The sequence below is a fragment of the Thunnus albacares genome, chromosome 2 (assembly GCF_914725855.1).
Source record: "Thunnus albacares chromosome 2, fThuAlb1.1, whole genome shotgun sequence".
NCBI lineage: Eukaryota > Metazoa > Chordata > Actinopteri > Scombriformes > Scombridae > Thunnus > Thunnus albacares.
Genome location: NC_058107.1, coordinates 10721414 through 10743493, shown reverse-complemented (window position 1 = coordinate 10743493; position 22080 = coordinate 10721414). Strand labels below are relative to the sequence as shown.

The 22080-nt window shown below is 41.4% G+C and overlaps 2 protein-coding genes across 2 annotated transcripts; one reads left to right on the top strand and one right to left on the bottom strand.

Annotated features, from left to right (window-relative positions):
• The first annotated feature begins 306 nt into the window (after positions 1 to 306).
• anapc5 (anaphase promoting complex subunit 5) lies at positions 307 to 10252 on the top strand. Its single transcript, XM_044365852.1, has 17 exons — positions 307 to 819; positions 899 to 978; positions 3890 to 3999; positions 4116 to 4359; positions 4635 to 4701; positions 4833 to 4934; positions 5033 to 5223; positions 5332 to 5413; positions 5879 to 5971; positions 7040 to 7221; positions 7487 to 7622; positions 7787 to 7861; positions 8026 to 8147; positions 8245 to 8352; positions 8661 to 8808; positions 8989 to 9151; positions 9302 to 10252. Exons 1-17 carry the CDS (start codon positions 622 to 624, stop codon positions 9520 to 9522), a joined length of 2322 nt encoding a protein of 773 aa, XP_044221787.1. The 5' UTR covers positions 307 to 621; the 3' UTR covers positions 9523 to 10252.
• A 1775-nt stretch (positions 10253 to 12027) lies between these two features.
• On the bottom strand, positions 12028 to 19847 carry ggt1a (gamma-glutamyltransferase 1a). The gene is made up of 12 exons (XM_044365837.1): positions 19219 to 19847; positions 18986 to 19116; positions 18804 to 18893; positions 18338 to 18530; positions 16606 to 16766; positions 16323 to 16472; positions 15714 to 15850; positions 15259 to 15446; positions 14894 to 15021; positions 14480 to 14592; positions 14265 to 14378; positions 12028 to 13182 (listed from the first exon to the last, which is right to left on the bottom strand). The coding sequence occupies exons 1-12, from the start codon at positions 19413 to 19415 to the stop codon at positions 13036 to 13038; spliced, it is 1749 nt and encodes a 582-aa protein (XP_044221772.1). The 5' UTR covers positions 19416 to 19847; the 3' UTR covers positions 12028 to 13035.
• Positions 19848 to 22080: the final 2233 nt, after the last annotated feature.

The window sequence follows — 22080 nt, the reverse complement described above, 5'->3', positions numbered from 1 at the left end:
TCATGTTAAGACAGACACAATTACTTTACTAATCATTTACGTCACTGCATTTAACAGGCTAAAATACATATGCAGTATCGACCGCATGGTTCATCCTCGCTTCAAAACGTTTATCTGTTGGGGGGCGTCTTTCCCACCTGTATTCTGCGAACACCCGCCCTACTCTACCTGTGATTGGCTCTGACCCTGATATTCCGAACTATGCCTAAATCTAACCAATCTGACCAACGAAGGAAACGAGTACTAGCCAATCAGAGGCAGAGTAGGGCGGGTCTTCGCGAAATGCGGGTGGAAATCCCGACTTTGTGACGTATTATTAAGTGGACAGAAGGAGGGCGGTTTGAAAGCGAAGAGGCAACTTTTATAAACATGTTTACCATTAACCAAATAAACTGAACAGACCGAAGCTGGCAGTATGACACCGGATCTGCACATTAGCTAAGACCAGTCGTTGATGTTTTATTGGCTCCTACAGGGGACTTAACGTACCTAACGTTAAAGGAAGCTAGTGTTAGCCGCTGCTGCCGGCTGTTTTGAACTTTCTCTCTTCTAAATGTTGTGTAGCACGAACCTTATTCGTTTGTTTTTGCTTCACCGTAGCCTAAGTAAAACCTCTGAAGAATGGCGAGTGTGCATGAGAGTTTGTATTTCAACCCTATGATGACGAACGGAGTGGTCCATGCTAACGTGTTCGGCATCAAGGACTGGGTGAGTCCGTATAAGATCTCCGTGCTGGCGCTGCTGTACGAGATGACCGCGTCCAAAGTCACGCTGCCAGAAAGAAGACGACTCAACAAACTCATCCTGCCCCTGCAGCAGGTTGGTTTTTGTAGACGAAATGAGTCTGCACTCCTGTGTGTTGAAGCTGGTGACTCATGTGAGTGTCTCTTGTTATCAGGGTCCAGACCTGACTCTCAGCCAGTTCCTGAAGACTGTGGAGGAGTGTTGTCCTCAGACTGCATATGCTGTTAAACTCAGGTACACTGTTTTATTTTAACACACTTTAATTGCTTACTAGCATGCAATCTTGTAGATATAGATAATATATTTCCATATTACATACTTAAAGAGCTGTAATCATCCCTCCTGTTCATACTGGCTATTAAAAGATCCCCTTCAAATGAATGTAAGTGATGGAGGCCAAAATCCACAGTGTCCACACAGTCATTTTGTGCAAAAATGCATTTAAAAGTGTATCAGAAGCTTATATGAGGCTTCAGCAGTCTGAGTTAGTCATATCAAGTGGATATCTCCCACATTTACAGTTTTTTAGCATCAAATTCCCTCTTTGTGTTTCCTCAGACAGTGTTTCCCTGTTGAGCTGCGGTGGAAGTAACAAAAAGAGGGACTTTGGTACTAAAAAGACTGTAACGTTGAAAGATATCTATCTATCTAACTAATTTGGACGACTGAAGCTTCAGATAAGCTTTTAAAAACATTTTTGCACGGAAAGAGGCTTGTGGATTTAGTACATTATAAGGGGATCTTCTAATGCCTAGTATGAACAGGAGAAATGATTATGGCAAGAAAACAACTATTTCAGTGTTTATATGGGCACCTGACTATTGTCTTAAAGGTATACTATGCAGGATTTTCCTAAAAACAACAATATATAGACTCATACAAAAGTAATATCTCTCAATTATCACTTATGACCCGCTAGAAGTATGTGGCGGTGTATTTATCTACAGAGACTCTTCCTGTATGAACACGCTTCTGAGTGTCAACCTTTGGGCAGTGGGTGTGTAGCCCCCAGCCAATAATAGGACACAAATGTGAGGTCAGGACTTGTAGCGTAGCGACCAGGTTACATCACTTTCTCCATCTCTCTCCTCTGCTCCACTCTGCTCTCTGTCTCTGTGTCATGGATGTATAAAGAGCTGGAGGTCTGTGTGTCTGCTTGACTGAGGGCGGGGCTGAGCTACAAACACACACAGAGCAGAGAGGTCACAGCAGACAAGATGAAGCTCTGCATTCACACCAAATCCTGCAATGCGGCACCTTCCCGCAGGGTTGTGTGGAGGTGTAGGTGTGTTTATTTGTGCTTCAGAACATAACCGCCATGAAACAATCAGAAAATAACATTTTATTTATCTGATTCACGGCTTTGTTCTCGCCAGCACCGCTCCGCTGTCTTCATCCACTCTTTAGCTCGCTTGACCATGGCTACACTCTCTCTCTCTGTCTCTCTCGCTCTCTCTTGTTCTCGTTCTCTCTCACTCTCTCTCACCCTTGCATACTGCGTTCAGTTTTTCCTGTGGAACAAGAGGTTTGCTGTGGGGACGAGTCACCAAGGCATTGGATTATGCCTACTATACACTAGAAGACTTTTTAAAGACTTAAGTCTGACACCCTCTCACATCTAAAGACTATGTATCATAAATCACTGAGTTTAGTCACAGACTATAAGATTTTGCAAAGACTGGGAATCTTGCAGGGTCACTGTTTGCAAGACTACAACTAGATTCATTTAGAGATTATTTCCCATCCTGAAGAAAAACTGTTGAACAATGAAGCAGAAACCGAAGCTGCTTTTGGCCACAGCTGCCTCTGTGTGTGCAGTGGTTTGTTCTGAAAAACCAGCCAAAAGAAAATGTAAATTAATTCATTCAGTTATAACTGAATAACAACTACTGTGCAGAGAAACAACAGAAACTACACGCTGTAATCAACTAATTTTCATTTCTTTTACAAATAAAAATCATATCAGCTAAGACAATCACATTTCAAAAGATGTCATCCTGTGCTTGAAAAAAAATTTTCCAGGTTTTCCAGGATGCATAGGAAAACAAGGTATTTTTACAACATTTAAAACAGCCACACAGTTTATACAGCTGCCCACAGAAACCACCTACAACCTTCAACTATCTGGACACAGCACTTTCAGTTGCCGGATGTTGGAGCATTTCTGTTTTTAAACCCCACAAACTGCATGAAATAGAGTAGAAACAGCAGCAACCTGGATAATTATACAAAGGCAGAAAGTCATAGGTTTAACTCCTCCAATTGGTCTGAAATCATGTTTGAAAAACGAGTAAATACACTGCAGACACACAGCCACTGACAGAAAGAGGAGGTCATATCATACAGTGAAATATTAGCTTTTTTCTGGGTGAATAAACATTAATGTCACTTATAAAAAGGGAAGCTAAAGGGCAACGAGAATGCTGAGCTTTCAAGTTTTATAAGGAGTCATTAATAATATCATCAAACACATCACATTTAATTAGGAAAGCAGTTTAAAAACACACACGCAAAGGCCAACCATTTACTGCATACTGCCGTTAGATACTGAGTACAATAAGCTGATAATTAACCTGATCAGCCACCATCAGTAATCAATACAAACACACATTAGTGGACTGTAAACCATTAATCAAACCAATAACTGTCACCAGTCAATGTCAGACAACCTTATCATACCCCAGCAAGTGTTATTTTAGTGGGAGTTACCTTAGTAACTACCCGGTTTGCTGCTTCCTGTTCAGTGCTGGAGAGAGCCAAAAACTACAGATAATATTAAACATGTCTGATTTCATCAGAAAGTAAAGACGAGAAAAAGTTTTAAAATGCCTCGGACTGAGTTTTAAGACCAACTTACAAATGATTGATTGCAGGAAGTTTTCTTTTCTTTTGCTGTGTTGTGTTGCCAGCGGTAACACGGGTGTTTTCAAACCCCGACCGACAAATCCTGCATGGCATACCTTGAAGACAAACTTGAAAAATTGTGAACCCATTTTTTAATAGTACTTTAGCCTTTGGTGAGGAAAATATTACATCTACTGACATAGTGACCAAGGTCCCAGACAATATGTAGACAATATTAAATCATAATAGTTCAAATATTTACGTATCTAGTTCTTGAGGCTATTTTTTTTTCCTTTTAAAGGCTGCATGAAATGGCAGACGGAGAGCTGAAAGACATGGAGTACTTCTTCTCAACTCTTCCCACTCCATTCACTGCTTTTGATTCTGAGGCTTATAAAACCAGCGTTGTGGGTGAGTAGTTCACATCACTTGACAGCTCTAAATGTCTCATCGGAAGTCCTGAAATGTCACTATGATTCTCATTAAGCAGACTTGCTCTTTTCTGTGTCTCGCCTTTTGTGTTTCAGGTCTTTTTATGAGACACATGCTTCTGGCCTACAACAAGCTGTCCTTCAGTCAGGTGTACAAGCTGTACAAGTCCCTGCAGCACTACTACCACAGTCACTATGCCAAGCCTACTGACGGGCCAGTGGGTTTGCCGGCCCTGGTCGCAGACGACTCTGACATGGACCTCACCAGCACTGAGGATACAGTAGGGGACCGGATAGAGAGAGAGGAAGTGGACACCCAACTGCATGAGTCAGAGCTTCGGTTTGTGAATTTTAAGTGTTTTACTCTCAATGGACAAGAGTATTTAATTCTTGCCTTAATTGTTTGTTGAAATTTGCTGCAACCACTATGTTGTGCAAATTTCTCAATGTGTGTGTGTGTGTGTGTGGGGGGGGGGGGAGTCTAAATAAGCTACTCTAGACATGGAATTTAGCCAAATGCAGTATTGTAATTGTAAAGCTGCTCAAGTTGATGTTATTGTGATCACGATGATTGCTTACAGCACAATCTCTTGTGTTATTTTGGTACTGTTTTAGGAATGACAACACACCAAGCAGAGGTCCTCTGTCACAAAAACAAGCAGAGTACTTTCTTGCAAGACAGGTAAGTGCTATATCTGAGGCTAATTGCGAGGTCATTATCACAGGACTAGAGCTACTGTTCAAACCAGCAGTTTTGAAATGATAGGTAACAAATAGTCATCTACATTCTGTGTCAAATCTGTCTTTCGCCAGGCCTACCTTCTGAAGAATGATGAGAACAAAGCTCTAAAGCCTGCTTTACTGCAGAAAGAGCTCAACAACATGCTGAAGTTTAATCCAGATTTTGCTGAGGCGGTGAGGCCCATCTCCTAAACTTTCACCAGCATTTTTATGAGTTTATCAACGATTGAAGGGAGAATATCTCCTTCATGGTGTTTTCTCTCTCTCTTCAGCATTACCTAAACTACCTGAACAGCATGAGAGTCCAGGACATCTTCCTCTCCGCCCACAGTCTCTTACATTATTTCGACCGTCTCATCTTGTCCGGAAATGAGGGGAAGAGCAACGGGGACGAAGGCTACGGCCGAAGTCTCCGCTATGCTGCTCTCAACCTGGCAAGCTTGCATTGTCGCTTCGGCCACTAGTGAGTACAAGAGCTGGCGGATTTCAAATAGATGGACAGGTTCCTGCATAAAGACCGTTTGTATAAAACATGACTTACACAGCAGTTTTCCATTTTCTGTACGTGTAGCCAGCAGGCTGACCTGGCTCTACAGGAGGCCATCCGCATCGCCCAAGAGTCCAACGATCATGTGTGCTTGCAGCATTGTCTGGTAAAAAAAGAAAAACATTTTGACTTTTAGTGTTTTACCTCACTTCAGTGTTTGTACAATGACATTTTCGATTAATTAATTAGTAGTTTGGTCTATAAAATGTCCACAGATATAAAATGTGAAAAATGTTGATCACTGTTTCCCAAAGCCCAAGGTGACGTCCTCAAACGTCTTCTTTGGTCGTGACCAACAGTCCACAACCCAAAGATGATCAGTTAACTTTCATAACAGGCTAAAGAAACTATAATATGGTCACATTTAAGAATCTGAAATGGGAGAATTTTAGTATTTTTTTTTCTTTAAAAAAATGACTCAAGGCGATTAATCCATTATCAAAATAGTTGGCGATTAATTTTCTGTCGATCGATTAATCGTCTAATCGTTGCAGCTCTGTACTGATTGTTAATAATGTGTGAGTGTATCATGAGTCCGTCTTAGTTTCTCTCTCTTTGTGCCTTACGTCAGAGTTGGCTCTACACACTGGAACAGATGAAGGGAGCTGACAGCACTGTGTTAACTGAGGATTCAGTGAAAATGGCTGCCCATTTCTGCCTGCCAGTGAGTACAACATGAGCTCTGAGATAAGAACGTCTATATTAAAATGGCTTTGGCAGGTACATTAATTTACAAGTGGATTATCAAATGACGCTGTCAAACAGTAACTAATTCTCATCAAAACCAATTCTGCACTGGTTATTTCCTCAGAATCACGCTGAAAGCAGTGAGAGCAAAAATGTGCAATTCATGTAGAAATGTGTGTTTGAAATGACAAAGTGTAAGAATGACTTTTAAAACCTTTGATTTTATTTATCAAATGTGCTGTATTGCTGTAAATATAGATATAGATAGGAAAGTCTAGAGTCTAATTTTATCCAACAGTAGCTCTTCAAACAAGAAAAAACGATGATTGTGCTTCATTGCACCAGTTTACCTTTTCTGTTCCATATCTACCACAAGATTAGTTTTTATTTCAGACACCATACCTGAGATATTTGAATGTATCACACGTTTATCTAAAATACCGTGAGCATCTCTTAATACGTTACAACATTTTGACAGTAATAAAAGGAAATACATTCCTTGTTTTTCTTTACACTACTGCCGTACATTTAGTGGTGGTGAAGAAATTGGCTTTGTATGTTGCAGTGCTGCTCATGTGGGTAACAATGTTAAAATAAGGAGAAATTCTAACCAACACATTTCATTTCTAACAACAACATTTTGTGTTTAAAAGTGGGAAATTAACAAGTCAATCTGGTTCTTTGCTTTTAGAATTTTTGCACATTGAGCCAAAACAATCCCAAATACTTCAACTAGGAGGTCTTCTTTATTTAATTATTTGTAGAGCTGTTGCACAGTGGGTTTAAGATAAATGTTATTTGTCTACAGCACTTTAGCACCTCTAATGAAACACTGATTTATATTAAATAGTTGTGTCCTGAGCTGAATTGCTTTTCCTGAAGTCAGTATTCCTCCATAAAATGACATACAGGAATGCAGATTTTAAAATAAACATGACTTGCAGCACACATTATTGGAGAAACAAAAAAAAAGTGTATCATTCATGTTTTTTGGCTAAAAGTGACCTCTGCACCACACTGATTTGGTAATCCCCCTCTGCTGTAGTACCTGGCGTCTCTGGGCATTCAGTCTTTGGTCCAGCAGGGGACGACACAGGGTAAGACGGCGCACAAACTGATGGATGCGCTGAAGGACACAGACATCCTGCACTGGAAGCACAGTCTGTCGGAGCTGATCGAGATCAGCCTGGCTCAGACTACGTCCATATGGAGGATGTACGGCAAGAGGTCAGGCTCTTCACCTTGCCACCCCTGACATGCAGTTGTCAGTTGTGTTCACTGTTAACGGTGGTGAACTGCATGCCAGCACACAACCTGCCTATCACTCACATTAAATCAGCTCTGTGAAATGTCTCATGTTTGTATGCATGGATTAACATTTTGGATAGCTGAACTTTTCATGAGTATAAAAAATATAAATAAAGGTGTAAAAATGCATGACTCAGAACGACTTCTCATAAGTTATTTATGTGGCACCCTGTGTCTCATGCAGCACCATGGCTCTGCAGCAGGCCCAGCTGCTTCTCAACATGAGCAGCCTGGAGCCGGTCAACTTTGGGGTCCAGCAGAACAACACAGAGGCCTTCTCCGTGGCTCTCTGCCACCTGGCCGAGCTGCACGCTGAGCAGGTAACACATTTGATTTCATCTCGTCTGCCTGGTTTGTGCCCTGCTGTTGCATATCCATTAGTCAGTGGGCCCAGCTTTGCGGGAAGGTAATGAATATTGACCAGGTCCTCTTTTAAACTCCTGGGTGGAGTTCTTTTCCTCATGTACTTTTGCTTGTGTTTCAGGGCCTGTACAGTGCAGTTTCAGAGATTCTCCAGCATCTGAAAGAACAGTTTCCTCCTCACACACAGCATGCCAAGGTGTGTTCTCTCAGACATTATTGCTTTATTTCTTGATGCATGTTATAATGTAGCCTAATTCATGCAATGGAAATACACACAATAATATTATTGGCAATTAAGTGGTGTCTTTTGTGTGTGTGTGTGTGTGTGTGTGTGTGTTTGTTTCTTAATCTCCAACGCAGCTCTGGATGCTTTGTGATCTGAAAATCCAGTTTGAAAGGCACATGAATGAAGGGAAATACCATTTGGCGGAGCCACTAGTCACAGCTATCTCTGCCTTAAACAAAACCGAGGGTCTCTACAGGTAACACCGAGGCACAAATCTTCATTTCTAATCTCATTCATTTCTGTTCATACTTATGTAATTTGTGTTGGAGCTGTAACAGTGTATTTGCTGACAGGAAAGCTCAAGTTCTGAAGGCTCTCAATCGATCCACTGAAGCATACAGCATCTTACAGCGACTGCAGGTGCACTGTGAGAAGACCAAATGTACAGAGATGGTCATCAGGTACACAGATGCTGCTTTTATTTCTTTATAACACATTTACTGATGCCATGATTACCTTTTTCCTGCAGCGTAGAGGAGAGTGAACTCACCTAAACTCGATGTACTCTCTTTTTTTATTGAATTATTGACTTGAATTTGCTCATCCTTTTTCAGGCTAAAATAAATATTTAATGCATGAAGTTCAAACTATGCATCATTTTAAGAATCACCAGAAGCACTAACTAAAGACAAGCTCTTTTTTTAAGGGATCAAGACTGAGCCACATTTTTATTCTTATCTTCATCACTGCCTGTTTATGTCTTTCACAGAGTTATGCTTTCCACAGCTGAGCTCCACTGGGAGTCATCTGGTTTCTCCACAGCTCTTCCCCTCCTTCTTCAGGCCCTGGCTCTGGCTAGACAGCACCACCTACAGTCCCTGGCCTCAGAGACCATCATTCACCTGGCCTTTACTCAGGTCAGCCAAGACAGGAAAACTGACTTCATTCTAATGCCACCACAACTCCCATAAATAGAAATTACCTCAGCCTTTATCTCCAGTATGAATGCTGTATATGCAAAATGAAAGCATGCATGCAACCAACCCTCGAGAACAGTTTGCTTCATTTATTATGCTTGTGTTCTCTCCTTTCTGCAGCTGATGTTGGGAGTTCCTGAGCAGGCTCTGGGTGTCCTGCATGAAGCCATCGAGCCTGTTCTGGCGCACGGAGCAGTCATGGACAAAGGCCGTGCCCTGCTGCTGACCGCCCGCTGTCAGATGGCAGTAGCTGGGTTCAAGCCAAATGGACAAGGGCAAGCAGGTAACAGCCTCAATCACCCCCCCCCCCCCCCCCCCCCCCACCCTCCCCACCACCCCTCCCCCCACCCTCTTGAATACTGATCCCTATCTCATGGTATCTCATGGCTGATCGGTATCTGTTTACACACTGCAGTTCATTGTCTCCCTGCAGATTTGCGTGTGGCGGTTTTGGCTGTTGACACGCTTAACGAGGCTGCAGCCTATTTCTCCAAGTTGAGCTGTAAAGAGCGGCTGCGAGACGTCCACTACCTGCAGGCTCAGCTCTACCACTCTCTGGGACAAACCTCGCAGTGTAACAAAAGTGCCATGCTCTTCCGCCTGCTGGACCAGGAGCTCCAATCACCAGCACCGCCTGTCTCCATGCAACTCTAACTTCTCTTTGTCCGTCTACAAACTGAAAAGGACACCTCCTCTAACTGCTGAGTTGAGTCACTCACCACTAGATGGAGGTGAAGCTCTGTCCTGCTCTCTGTCAGCACTGAAGGATTTCATTTTTAAATATTTTGGTGAAGGCAATTGTGGAACTCTGACAAGCAGTGCCAGGATGATCATAATACAGGACTATGTCAGTAGTCATAAGTAAGCTGAAGTTTCCAGTAGGTGGAGAATGGATCCTTTGTCTCTTTAGTGGCAGTCAGGTACAGATTTGAATGATGGCCTATTGATAAATATAACTTGCGGCTTAATAGCTTCCACCACAGCAGCAGCCCAGGTCTGTCAGACATACAAGCCAACCGTTTGGTGTTAGAAACGGCGAAAGTTTATCAAGAGCTGTCACGCCGGTGCTGATTTACCCACCGCTTTTTGATGAATGAGGGTAATATCACAGTCAGCTACAAGATGAATGTGTTTCAGTGGCCTGGATGATTCATATTTCGCCAGGAGAATACTGATGAAGCAGGAATCTGGAGGAGGAAATCGTGATCACATTTATAATGTAATAGACCTGCAACGACAATGACAACGGCAGATACTGTATCTGTATTCCACTTACGTCTGACACCATTTGTGTGATAACATTACATTTAGATGTTCTGACGGGCCTGTAATCCATTACTTAAAGCACTTCCTTCAAGAAAATAAATGATTTGTTTCATCTGAAGCGGGATATTTAATTTTCACTTCATCTGACATAAATGGAATTATTGTGAGGGGAATATCTGCAGTTATAAATCTGTGGGGTTATTTTGTTTAGGGTAATCTAAAGCTCTCTTACAATGCTGCAACACTTGTAGTTTTAATAGTATTTTAAGTTGCTGCTTGCCAAAGTGTTTCAGGATGAGATTTGTTTTGTTTGTCCTTGTTTGATGTCTGATTAGAGCTTTCAAAGCCTGTTGACAGGAAGCCTCTCTGCTTTTTTTCTCATCTGTCCCGGCAACTGAAAGTTCCTGTTGACCGAGTTTAAGGACAGTGTTTGGCTTCATGTCACTCTCTCATATCACATGATGCACCATGTTCCCAGGAGTGAGATGTTTGACTGTTGCTCGCTGTAAAATGGTTTCTGGCAGGGGGCCAAATAGCACCTGTGTTCACTTGTTTGTCTTGATTACAACAAACTGTGTGTCGAGCAAGAGGGCCAGATCACAGTGTTTGTATTGAGGTCACATTTGGATAAACTAAAGTTTAATGGGATATACTATAGAAGTATGTGTGTGAGTTTAACATAGTGCAGAACTAATTTTATGGCGTCTGGTTTATGCTTTTAACCAAAGAGTCTTAATGTTGCAGGTATGACTGACAGCGGTGGGATTCAAACCCCTAATTGTGATCCATCCATCAACGCAGGATGAATGACACCAGAAAGCTTCTTATTTGAATTTGATGTTGCTGGTCACAAAGCACTTTTAGTGAAGAGGAATTATTTGCGTTGAGAAAATTCTACCATCAATGGGATTATGAAGCTCCTTCAAACCAGATCAGCTAAAAAGCTGCTAAACATGAAGATTGTCTCGGCTCTGAACAGTCAAGAAAGACAAAAGGCTGACATTTTGGAGATTGAGGTTTGTACCCAAAGGCAGTGAAATATGGCACTGTTAGTGATTGTAAGCTTTTCATTTGCTCACAGAGCACACATGAGTGGAGATATTTACTTAATGCTGCTGAAAGTCAGTGGACAGTGAAAGTGAAGCAGGGTCAGACTCTTCAGGGGTCCTGAATCCTGCTCAGGTTTTGTTTATCTCTCTTGACTGTAATTGAACCCACAAAGTCTGTGCACTGTCTTGTTCACTGTGAATCTGTTTAGTAGTCCATTAATGACTTAGGCAATCAACACATAATTAATCAACAATTTTGATTGATTTATGAATTGTCTAATCAAGCAACAATACCAAACATTCACTGTGCCAGTTCTTTTCTCAGTTTTTAGCCACACTAGCACTGTGGCTCTAACCGTGGCTCTGTTGGTCGGTCGGTCCACCACTTTGGTCCAGACTGAAATATTTCAACAACTAATGGATCTCTGTGAAATGCACAAACATTCATGGTCCCTAGAGGATGAATCTGACTTTGGTGATCCCCTGACTTCAAGTCACAATTAAAATGTTTCAATACCTTGGTTTATGACCAAATACCTGCCAAAACGAATTAGTGAAGTGTTAACATGGTAACACAGTAAACTAAGATGATGAACATGGTAAACATACACCTGCTAAACATCAGCGTGTTTGCATTCAGCTCAAAGCACCGCTGTGCAGCCTCACGGAGCCGCTATCATCACTGTGGACTCTTAAGTCTTGTTTAATCATTGTAAATGAAATACAGTATCCTGGAGGTACAGGATACCTTGGACAGCTGGTCAAACAAAGCAATTTAAAGACATCATCTTGCCTGATGTTTTGATTCAGAGACAGCACAGAAATACCCAGAGGGACCATATGGTAAAATATAACATCTTTGTTCAAAATGTTTAATAACAAGCATGGCAACAAACATGGCATAAGAACAATGCATGTTTAGAAAAATATATCTGCAAATGTATTTTTCAGAATACACTATACATTCACTTAACCTCTACTCGATATTAAACATTTACAATTCAAAAGTAATAGTTTCACTATAGCGTCACGGTAGAAAACAACACGGTCAGTTCCCTCTAAATAATGTTCATTTCAGTGATCAATTTACATCAGAAGAAAGATGTGGGAAGACATTTTGGTAAAACAGGCAAACAACCTGAGGTGTCCTTATTTTTAATAGGCATACCTGCTTGCAGGTCTAGGTCTATAACCAGTTAGGGTGTTACATGACATGAAAACAAACCCTCCTTTTCAGACAAAATGTCCAATTATTCACAATAGGTTTTTTTTTCCTTTGACAAAAGAAAAGAAAAAAGGAAAATACTACATGGACAACCTACAACCACTCAGATTCATACCTAAAACATATTAATAAACCTTTTTATCCCAGTATCATTTGCCTAATTATTGGTACTTACTTGGTTGTTTTTAATATCCTGGACACTGTGTCAAGCAGGGTTTAATATATAAAGCAGATACATTTTGGTCTTCTGGTTTATTTATCAAAATGGTGAAAGGTGATGTATCTGCCAGTCCTCAAATCATCACCTTCCTCATCTTCACCAGTATCCAGCAGTGATAATACAGGAGTCAAAGTAGGTGCAACCTCTTATTTTACTTCAAAACACAAAAATAATGCCAAAAAGAAGTAATTCTGAATAATTGGAGTTTGAGTAAAAGAGGTATTAAAATTGAGTCACTTTCCATGTTTGAGTAAAAGAAATGTGTCTCACAGAAAGAGAGGTGGCTGTGTCTCCGTAGCTTAAACATTGCTGGAGTCTCCAGTGCAGACGCCTACTGTGGCTCTGTCCAAGTGTCTTTGAGGAGACGGTCCAGGCTGAGAGGAGCAGAGGAGGACCTGAAGTCATGCTCAGTATCCCGCCGGATAGCCTCCTTTCCTGGGGTCGGACTCTGCACAGAGACGCTCTCCCTGCCGCACCACCGCCTGAACCACAGAGTCGGGAGTCCTCAGCAGCTGTGTTACATGGTTCTTCTGGGCCAGGCCCTCCAGGACACTCTGGTATGGATGTTATCATCACACACACACACACGCACACACATATCAAGATGTTTGATGAAAATGAAACAGATTGCTAATGAAGGTCATAGACTATTCAAAGTACCGTATTGTTGGTTTATTATGCTTCTTTCGATTAAAGGGCTTCTCCACTGATTTAATATGGCGCTTTCAAAACAAGTGCAAGAAAGAAAGGTCAAAATCAAAGCAGCAGTGACCAAGATTTTCTGACTTCAGTCTTTGTTCTAGCATCACAATGAGTTTCTAGTTCTTAGTTAAACATCTGGTTATAATTTTAATATGTCCAATAATTTGGTTTATGACCATATTGCTGCAAAACTAAGGGACTGTTCGTTATTTATCAGAGGAAGGGCTGTGACTGGGGTGTGACTTTCTTTTTTCTTTTTATCTTGACCCTCCAAGGAGCTAACTTAAAGTTGGGGTGGTTTAGGAGTCACGGTTTGCTATTAAACATAAATGGTTGGAAAAGGTCAGCCTTTGCTTTTTATTTTTTCCGATAGGCCTACTACCTACCTTTATTGTGAATAGAAATAATAAAATATGGTTATTTATGGTGGAGGGAGGGTCATGCATTTTTTCCCCCAATCAAACAGAAGGAAAAATATTTGTGGCTCCGGGGAGTGTTGAGATGAAAAGAAACAAAGTCACACCCCAGCCACCCCCATCCCTCAGGAATGTGGTCACAAACCTTAATGACATTCCCATCAGCCTCAGCTGTGCTTTGTGTTTAGTGCTAATTAGCAAATGTTAGCAGGCAAACATGCTAAACTAAGATGGTGAACATGGTAAACATTATATCTGCTACACATTGAAGACCATCAAAATTAACACTTTAAAATGATATTTATTTAGTAATCCTTATACTCTCTATGAGCTAAATGTTACAACTGTGAATTTCATCTCAATGAAATTTCAAATTTTGAAATTCTTTTAAATTTTGCATGTTTGCAGGAAAATGACTGAAACATGCAAAACGATCAGAATGGTTCTTTTTAAATCTGTAAAATCATGAGCTGGTAATATTTTATGGTTCAGATGTGCTTTTGTGTCCTACGTCTCACCTTTTCAAAGCCCTGCTCCACCACCGTCATATTTGGGTTGAGCTGATTGTGAACTCGCGGCTCTGTCACAGCTTTCTTTAGGTCATAGTTGAAGAACAAGGAGTTCAAGATGACCTGTTTCAGCCAGAAGAAAAGGAAGGACTTCAAGTTTCAAATATCTACATTAAGTGTGTGACTGTGCAGGATGGAGACGCGTGTGAATGAATCACACTCACTAAGGCAGTGGCTGTGGTGATTTTTGTGCCTCCGGACGCTCCTACAACCATTTTGACTCTGTTTTCTTTGTCAAAGATGATAGTAGGACACATGGAAGACAGTGGCCTCTTGCCTGCAACAGATAAACAGAATGTGGGTATAACTGCTAAACAGATAAATGTTTAATTTAAGATAAGATAGTCTCTGTGAGCTGCGGCCTGACAATGACAAATGCAAGAACAAGTGAAAAGCTGGTGGAAACATCAACTCTCACCAGAGAAAGGGTCATGTAACATCTTCTTTGTTGTTATGGGGTACATGGGCTTAATTTTGAAAAGCACTACCATCCATCAATACAGACATGTGTCCAAAGGTTACGACCCAAACTGGGGAGTTGGAGTAACAACAACTATGATTATTCAGACCAGTCACACCTGGTTGGATGAAGTTGTTGGGTGAGGGAGGGATTCCAAACCCATTGGTCATGTACGGAGAGCTGAAGTCGTCCATTTCATCGTTGAAAATGATTCCAGTCGATCGAGACATGACTTTAGACCCAAAGCTGGAGAGTTCATAAGTGAGAAATACAAATTTGACAATGACAAACAACAAAACTGTAGTTTATTCAGGAAATGCATATGCTTGACTCTGAAGAAAAAACAAATTTTCAAATTGTCTGAAAGTTTGACTTTTAGACAATTGCCAAAGCTTTTCAGACAACAGTGGTTTGATCTATAAGACCTGTCTGTGTTGGACAAATTAAATTGCATGTTTGGATCAATCTGTGCAGGAATCTTACTATAGATTAATGGTGCTGGTGGCTGCCACAGCACTTCCATCTTCAGCTATGACCGACAGGTGAGCTGTCCCGTGGTTGTCTGGGACAAAATAGTCTGGCTCATAGTAGCTGTCTGGATGGGTGGTGTCGTCTGTAATTCTACTCCTTATGCCATCAGCAAAGTAGTCTGAGGTCATGTTATGGATGAGCTAAGGAGAGCAAAACAAGTTAGTGGCAGGGCAGACAGTCCAGACAGCTTGTCATGAAAATCATAGACAGTAAACAACAGCAGAGCACTTATCCTGCCCTTTGTCACTATATAGAAAACACCTGAATTTTTTAAATGAGGTCTGATGAACCCTTTATCCACATTCAAAGCAAATGCTACCCCTTATCAAGGCATTTCACCCCCAAATTGCCCCTGGGGCCCCGAGCAAAATACAGGTTTGAAGGCAAATGATAACTTGAAGGCTTACATCAGTAATATTGAGATAACGTGGGTCCCCGAGTCTGCTCCTCTTGGCATAAGCAAAGCGGAAAGCCTCTACAATGCGATGGTACGTCAGAGTCTTTTTCTCTGCTGTGGAGACACTTGTGTCTGAGAAGTTGTATCCTGCAAAATATCCACAGGAAACATTATCCCTGGAGAGAATGAAGAATCACATTTTCTTGGGCTAATCAGTTAATGAGGATTCTCCATCATTGTGCTAAAAGCCCATTTCAGACTCTGCCACCGCAGTGGCAGGTCATTAAACTGTACACTCAAGTCAAACAACAACATGAGCCCTTCCTGCAGATATGAATCCGGAAGTATGTTCCTCCAGATTCATATATGAACACATTAAAGTCGTATCCCTCATTTGAACTGAATGATGCCGCTTTTTATTTAAACTAAATAAAAGACTAAAGATTCTCAGCCTGAGCAGATGGGGTGTTGATGGTAAATTAAATTTGGCAAGCAGAACTGAGCAGCAGCTCTGTTTTCTGCTCCCAAAACAGGCGGAGAAACATTCCAGGGACGACCTGGGGAAACCTGACATCCTTTCTTCTGCATGGCTGCACAAGCACTTGGCCGGGCTGCTCACCATCCACTATGTTGAGTATGAGTGCCAGCACAGGGCCACTGGAGGGGGCGTCTGGGACATGCATGGTGTATTCCCCAACATTCAGCCTCGGAGGATTCTCATTCAGCACAGGCTGGTACTCCAACAAATCATCCAAGGTGATAATCCCACCTGGAATGAACACAGAAGAGTCAGAGAGAATTAAATTTGAGAAATAATGCTCATGTTCAGTGTGGTGTTTCTAGAAAGTCTTTGTTTGACTTAGTTATGTCTCTAAAGACAACAATGAACAGGAAAACAAGACCTGCCGCCTGGATGTCCTCGACGATGCTCTGTGCCATTGACCCGTTATAAAACACATCAGGCCCCTCCTCTGCTATTCTTTGGTACGTCTCAGCCAACTTTGGGAATTTTACGATGTCATTTTCCTTCAGGATCTTTTTATGAGAATCACAAAACACCTCACTGGAGGATGAGAAGAAAAGAAACTGTTTAGGTCTGTAGAAAAGTAAAGCCACCATAAGAATTATCTGAAAATGTTTGACTTTAAAGTTACTGTAAGGAACTTTTAACTGGTTATGAAACAGTCTCATGATGCCTCTGATTCCTCGATATGACCTACATAAGCAACGAACGAGACCATCAGTGAGAAGATCGGCTATTTCTATATAGTTATTCTAAATGCCTGCCGCCGGGTCAGAAATTAGACAAATCAATTTACTGCACGAAGACCAGAAGAGCCTTTGTTTACATTAGTGTAGCATTGTAGCATGAGGGAGTACAAAGACATTACTAAGACGGGAGGAGGACATTTCTCTTCGTTTGATAATGTTAAAAGTAAAGTTAGACTTGTCTGCATCCGAACTCATTTTTAAAAAGACCAGAGAAAAAGAGCGAGAGAGTGTGAGCAAGCTGAGAGCACGAGAAAATGTTATTTCCGGATTGTTTCACAGTGGTTACATTCTACAGCACAAATAAACACATCCCCACAACCCTGCGGGAAGGTGCTGCAGTGCCAGATTTGGAGTGAATGCAGACTTACATGTAACCTAGACGTATGAACGGCACTAAAACAAAGTTTACTTTGCTTGACCATCATCATATTCCAATTATTGATCTTACATAGCCACAAATAGATACATTATCTCATCACTATGCCTCCTGCAAACAGCTATTTAAAAAAGAAAAAGTATTAAAAATAAGTAGCATCTTTCTTTCACTTGTAGCCAAGATTTACAACACGAAGTGGTGGTGCTCATGGGAAATGCAGTCTTCACTCCAGGAAAACACTACCGCTTTTGTGAACAGGGGCTGCTAAAATCAACACAAAATGAAAGTTCCTTGTAATAACTTTTTAAAAGTCACTGTGACAGAAAACAATGGACCCTGCAATCATTTTGAGTAAAACTGAGATGAATGTGCTTAAGAACATATGGACTTCACCAATTGTCACTCAGCTAGTCTCGGAATATTTATAGTGGCTTTAAAGGAAATGTTTGACATTTTAGGAAATGTGCTTATCTGGAGTTGGATGAGAAGATCAATACAGCCGGCAGCTAATTTTGTTTGTCCAAACCATGCAGAAAGTGTAAAAATGATGAGTTGTGGTTTTACGGTTTTATGCTCTGGTCTTTCTTGGAATCTTGTTGAATATTTTTGATCTTGAAGTCACTGTTCCAAGCCAAGAAACACATTTAGTGAGCTTTCGATGTGCTGGTAGGACTTTTTTTTTTTTTTTTACCTCTGCACAGAGTCAGGCTAGTTGTTTCCCCATGTTTCCAGTTTTTATACTAAGCCAAGCTAACTGTCTTATGGCTGCAGCTTCATATTTAATGACATGAAAGACATGAGAGTGGCATCAATCTTCTTATCTAACTCTCAGCATAAACAAATAAGTATATGTCCCGAAATGTCAAAGTATTCCTTGAGTGTATGTCTATGTTGTGGCCAATATTTTTTTGCTGGAATCACAACTTATTACAATTTAAACTATATCTGGAAATCTGTCATTTCTGCTGTTAATGCTTCATTCTCACCACATGTTGGCGTCTCCTTGAATGGAATCTTTGCTCTTGAAGATGGCATGAGCCAAGGCCTTTCCTATAGGAAAACCATCGCGGGCCAAAGCAATGCTCGGCTCAAACAGTTCCTTCCATGGCAGCCTGCCATGCCTCTTGTGTGCCATCTCATAACCACGGATCTCCCCGGGAATGGCTATGGACAGTCCACCTGTCATGTAGAAACAGCAGTAGCAGTATTTTGAATATCACACGCTCTTTCTGTCTGTCTCTTGTCTGACTGAAGTACCAGCATACTAAGAGAGTCTAAGGTACTCTGAGACATCTATAGATACAGTATTCTGCACAGATTTGGTTTTTGATTACTATGTAACCAGCAGCAGGTGTAAGAGAAGATATAGAAAGGTTGTTGAGGATGATAGCACATCTTAGAAGATGATTTATAGCTTTGGGAAGTACTCCAACAGCTTGCAGCTAGTACTACCTGTACGAGAAAGCTTGGTGTTGTTGCCAAACATGTCTTCAGTGGCGTTCATGGGTGCTGTCTCCCTCGCATCAATGGTTTCCACTTTTCCTGTTGAGCAGGAAATGAGGGCAGATTGATCTAGGGTGTTTTTGTTCTGTTAACTTTGTTGAGACGTTGTGAGACTAATGATGCATGCTCACCTGTGGAAGCATTATAGATGACAAAGAAGAGCCCTCCTCCAATGCCCATGCTGTGAGCGTTCAAAAGGCCAACACATAGCAAGGCAGCAATGGAAGCATCCACAGCTGAACCGTTTTTCTTCAAAATGTCCCTTAAAACACATGAATGCATTAATTAGAAGCAGGCACACTCCCATATGCACCTGCAGAAGCAGAGCATGTATGTCATATTTGGAAAACAAAAGTCCTCTTACCTCCCAATTTCTGAACACGTTCCAGCATCAGCAGCCACAGCAGCCCTCGAGAAGAAGTGATCTGAGGGGGGAGGCGTGTTTTTCTTCCCCAAGCCCATGAACACCCCCAGGAACAGGCTCACTGCAGCCACCAGAAGGACCACCAGACCAGCAATCAGGGACTTCCCAACCATTTTCCTGCCCAGGAAATTCAACATACTTCACAGTCAGACAGGATCCCTCAGCTCAGGAACAAGCGTCTTCTTCTAGAGACGTCGCCTATCATGGGTAACTGAACCATCTGATGAATATCAAAGTGAAAAAGCATATTTTTGTTTCTTCTCATGAAGGGAGACCAGAAAGTTCACTCACCTTTAGTGTATTGTTTTTGCACAAATAGATGGAGAATATTGCATAAAAAGAAGACAGTAGAATGAAGTTGGCCGTTCAGCTGGCTCTGGGCACAGTGTGTCAGCAGCAGCAATGACAAGGTGTTAGTATGACCAAGTTCAGCATGATGCGTCATCTTTGGTTTAAGGAGTGACCAAGTTAAGGTGTGACCCTTTCCTGTTTTCTGCCTAATTCCGATGAGCGAATGGTTTTTAGAAGGTAACCATATGCTTTAAGTGTTTTTCAAATAGGCAGACAAGACACAAGAACACAAGGAGAGAGAAAGGAACAAAGAGGAGGATGGGGGAGGGAGGCCAATGTTCATAAACGCTCTCCTTTGTAACTACTGTATGTTTGAGCTCTTGGAAACATTAGCAATGACATAATAAGAAGTGAATTTCTGACAGAAAACTGCACATCCAATTCTCCACAAAAAAAATCTCAATTTGTTGTGGTTCAATCTATTTTGTAAAAGCAGACATCACTTTTGTCAAATGATAGATGCCTCCTTTTCCTCACTTTGAGTGAAACTTGTGAGTTTGTCTTTCTAGTCTTCTATAACCTTCCATTTCACTCTGATATCAATCTGGCAGGCTTGCCATAGTGAAGGTGAGAGTGATCTGTTTACAGATGCAGGCAGCATTCAGCTCTGACTCGGGGCCATGTGATTGGCTCAGCCAGCAGCGTTGCCATGCTCAGTAGCCGTGTCACAGTCTATTTGGCTTATTCTGCAGGCATCCTCAGACCGATTGAGATGCCTGAGCCTTCACCCAGCAGCATAGGTCCAAGCTGGCAGCATCGGTGACAGGAGCTTCTCAACAGCAAATACCCTTGTGTGTTACCTCGGCTAATCCACCGTGCACTCCTGTTGCTGGGCCACACTGATAAAGCACTGTCAAAGGAGCCTGTGGGCTGCTGCTATACTGCTGCTGCTGTGATTGTGTATAAATCGAATCACTACTATGCTGTTCTGGATCTCCCAGGTTCAGAGCCGCCCCAAGGAGGGGAGTTTATCTAATGGACAGAGCTGATTTATAGCGGAAGAAGACAATTATATATCTGTTTGTTGCAGATCACAAAAGCCTTCCTTCAGCTTTTGTGTGTACATCACTGTCCCTGTCGCTGGCAGGTGGTTGCTTTATTAAATATCAGCTGGAACGTGTTCATATTTTTATCCCTCAGCTGGCGGCTTATGGGTTTCATTTTGACTTTGCTGGAAGGGATACACTCATACCCACCAGGTTTCCCTCCAATTGTTTTCACACAATAAGGGGGAAGGCTTGTCTTTGCCTATAATCTTAGTAGCAAATCAAATCACACACTGTTGTTGTTCTTCAGCGACAGGTGAAACCCAGCCTGCAGAAACACTTACAGCAGAGAGGTGGCTACAATAGAAAAGGAGGTGATGTCATGTGCTTTTATGATTGGCTGCAGCCCTTTAATGATAGGGGCTCTATATAGACAGACACTGAGCTTCTCCTTTCTCAGCACAAATGTGTTTTTGGGTGTGTGTATGATACATGTCCTCTTATCTCAATAGCGCTCAACCTTTTTGGTTTGATCCCTTTAGATGAAGTAATGTTTACTTTTGACCACTTGACTCTGGTTTTGTTATGACCAGATGAGCCAAAGAGTTTTTTTTCCCCTTGTTTTATTTGAATAATTTGTAACGGCACAAAGAGATCAAATTATCTAGTATTTGATATGAAAAAAGCAAAGTTTAGAAGAGTGTAGTTTTTTTTGTTTGTTTAGGGTTTTTTTTTTACTGCTTTCCTGCCCTGTTAATCATCTTGTGACCCCTCAGATTTATCTTGGAACCACCACTCTATCCAGGTAGTTGTAGTTTTGTTGTAGCAGACTTTGTCAAGGTTTAACATTTGATTCTAGTAGCACTTTAATACTTTAAGATTTTCATTAAATGCCATATTTTTTAAGCCCAAAATGAAAAGTCTCACACATGAAGAAATTTTCTATTATGCAGATTCCTAAATCTGAAAATACAATATTGTTCAATGCATGTTGTGAAAATGAGTTATTTGATCAGCACTGCTTAGAGAGTGAGAGCTCGGATGGAACAAATCAGTAGCACAGGGATGGTACATTAAATTAAGGACACCAGTCAATTATAATTACTGTACCACTAGGAAAATATGCACAGAGAGGGTGTAGTGCAGCCAGGGGAAATATTTATCAGAAAGCAGATCAACTGTCCTGCTCCTCTAAACAAGGGTATGCCTGAATCGTACCAGGAAATAAGGTCAAATCAAGATCAAAGTATCTAAACTCACAATGATGGGACCTACAAATAGATACAAACACATTACATCACTAAACTCCTTTTAATAAGATTGAATCTCATGCAATCTGAGGAAAGCTACATGTATGTTTCAAGTAATATTCAATCACTTAAAGTGCAGGTGTGGAGGGGGCTGTGAAGCATCTAAACTCCCAACGTACTCTGATGACTTAAATTAACATGAAGCTGTCCCTCAT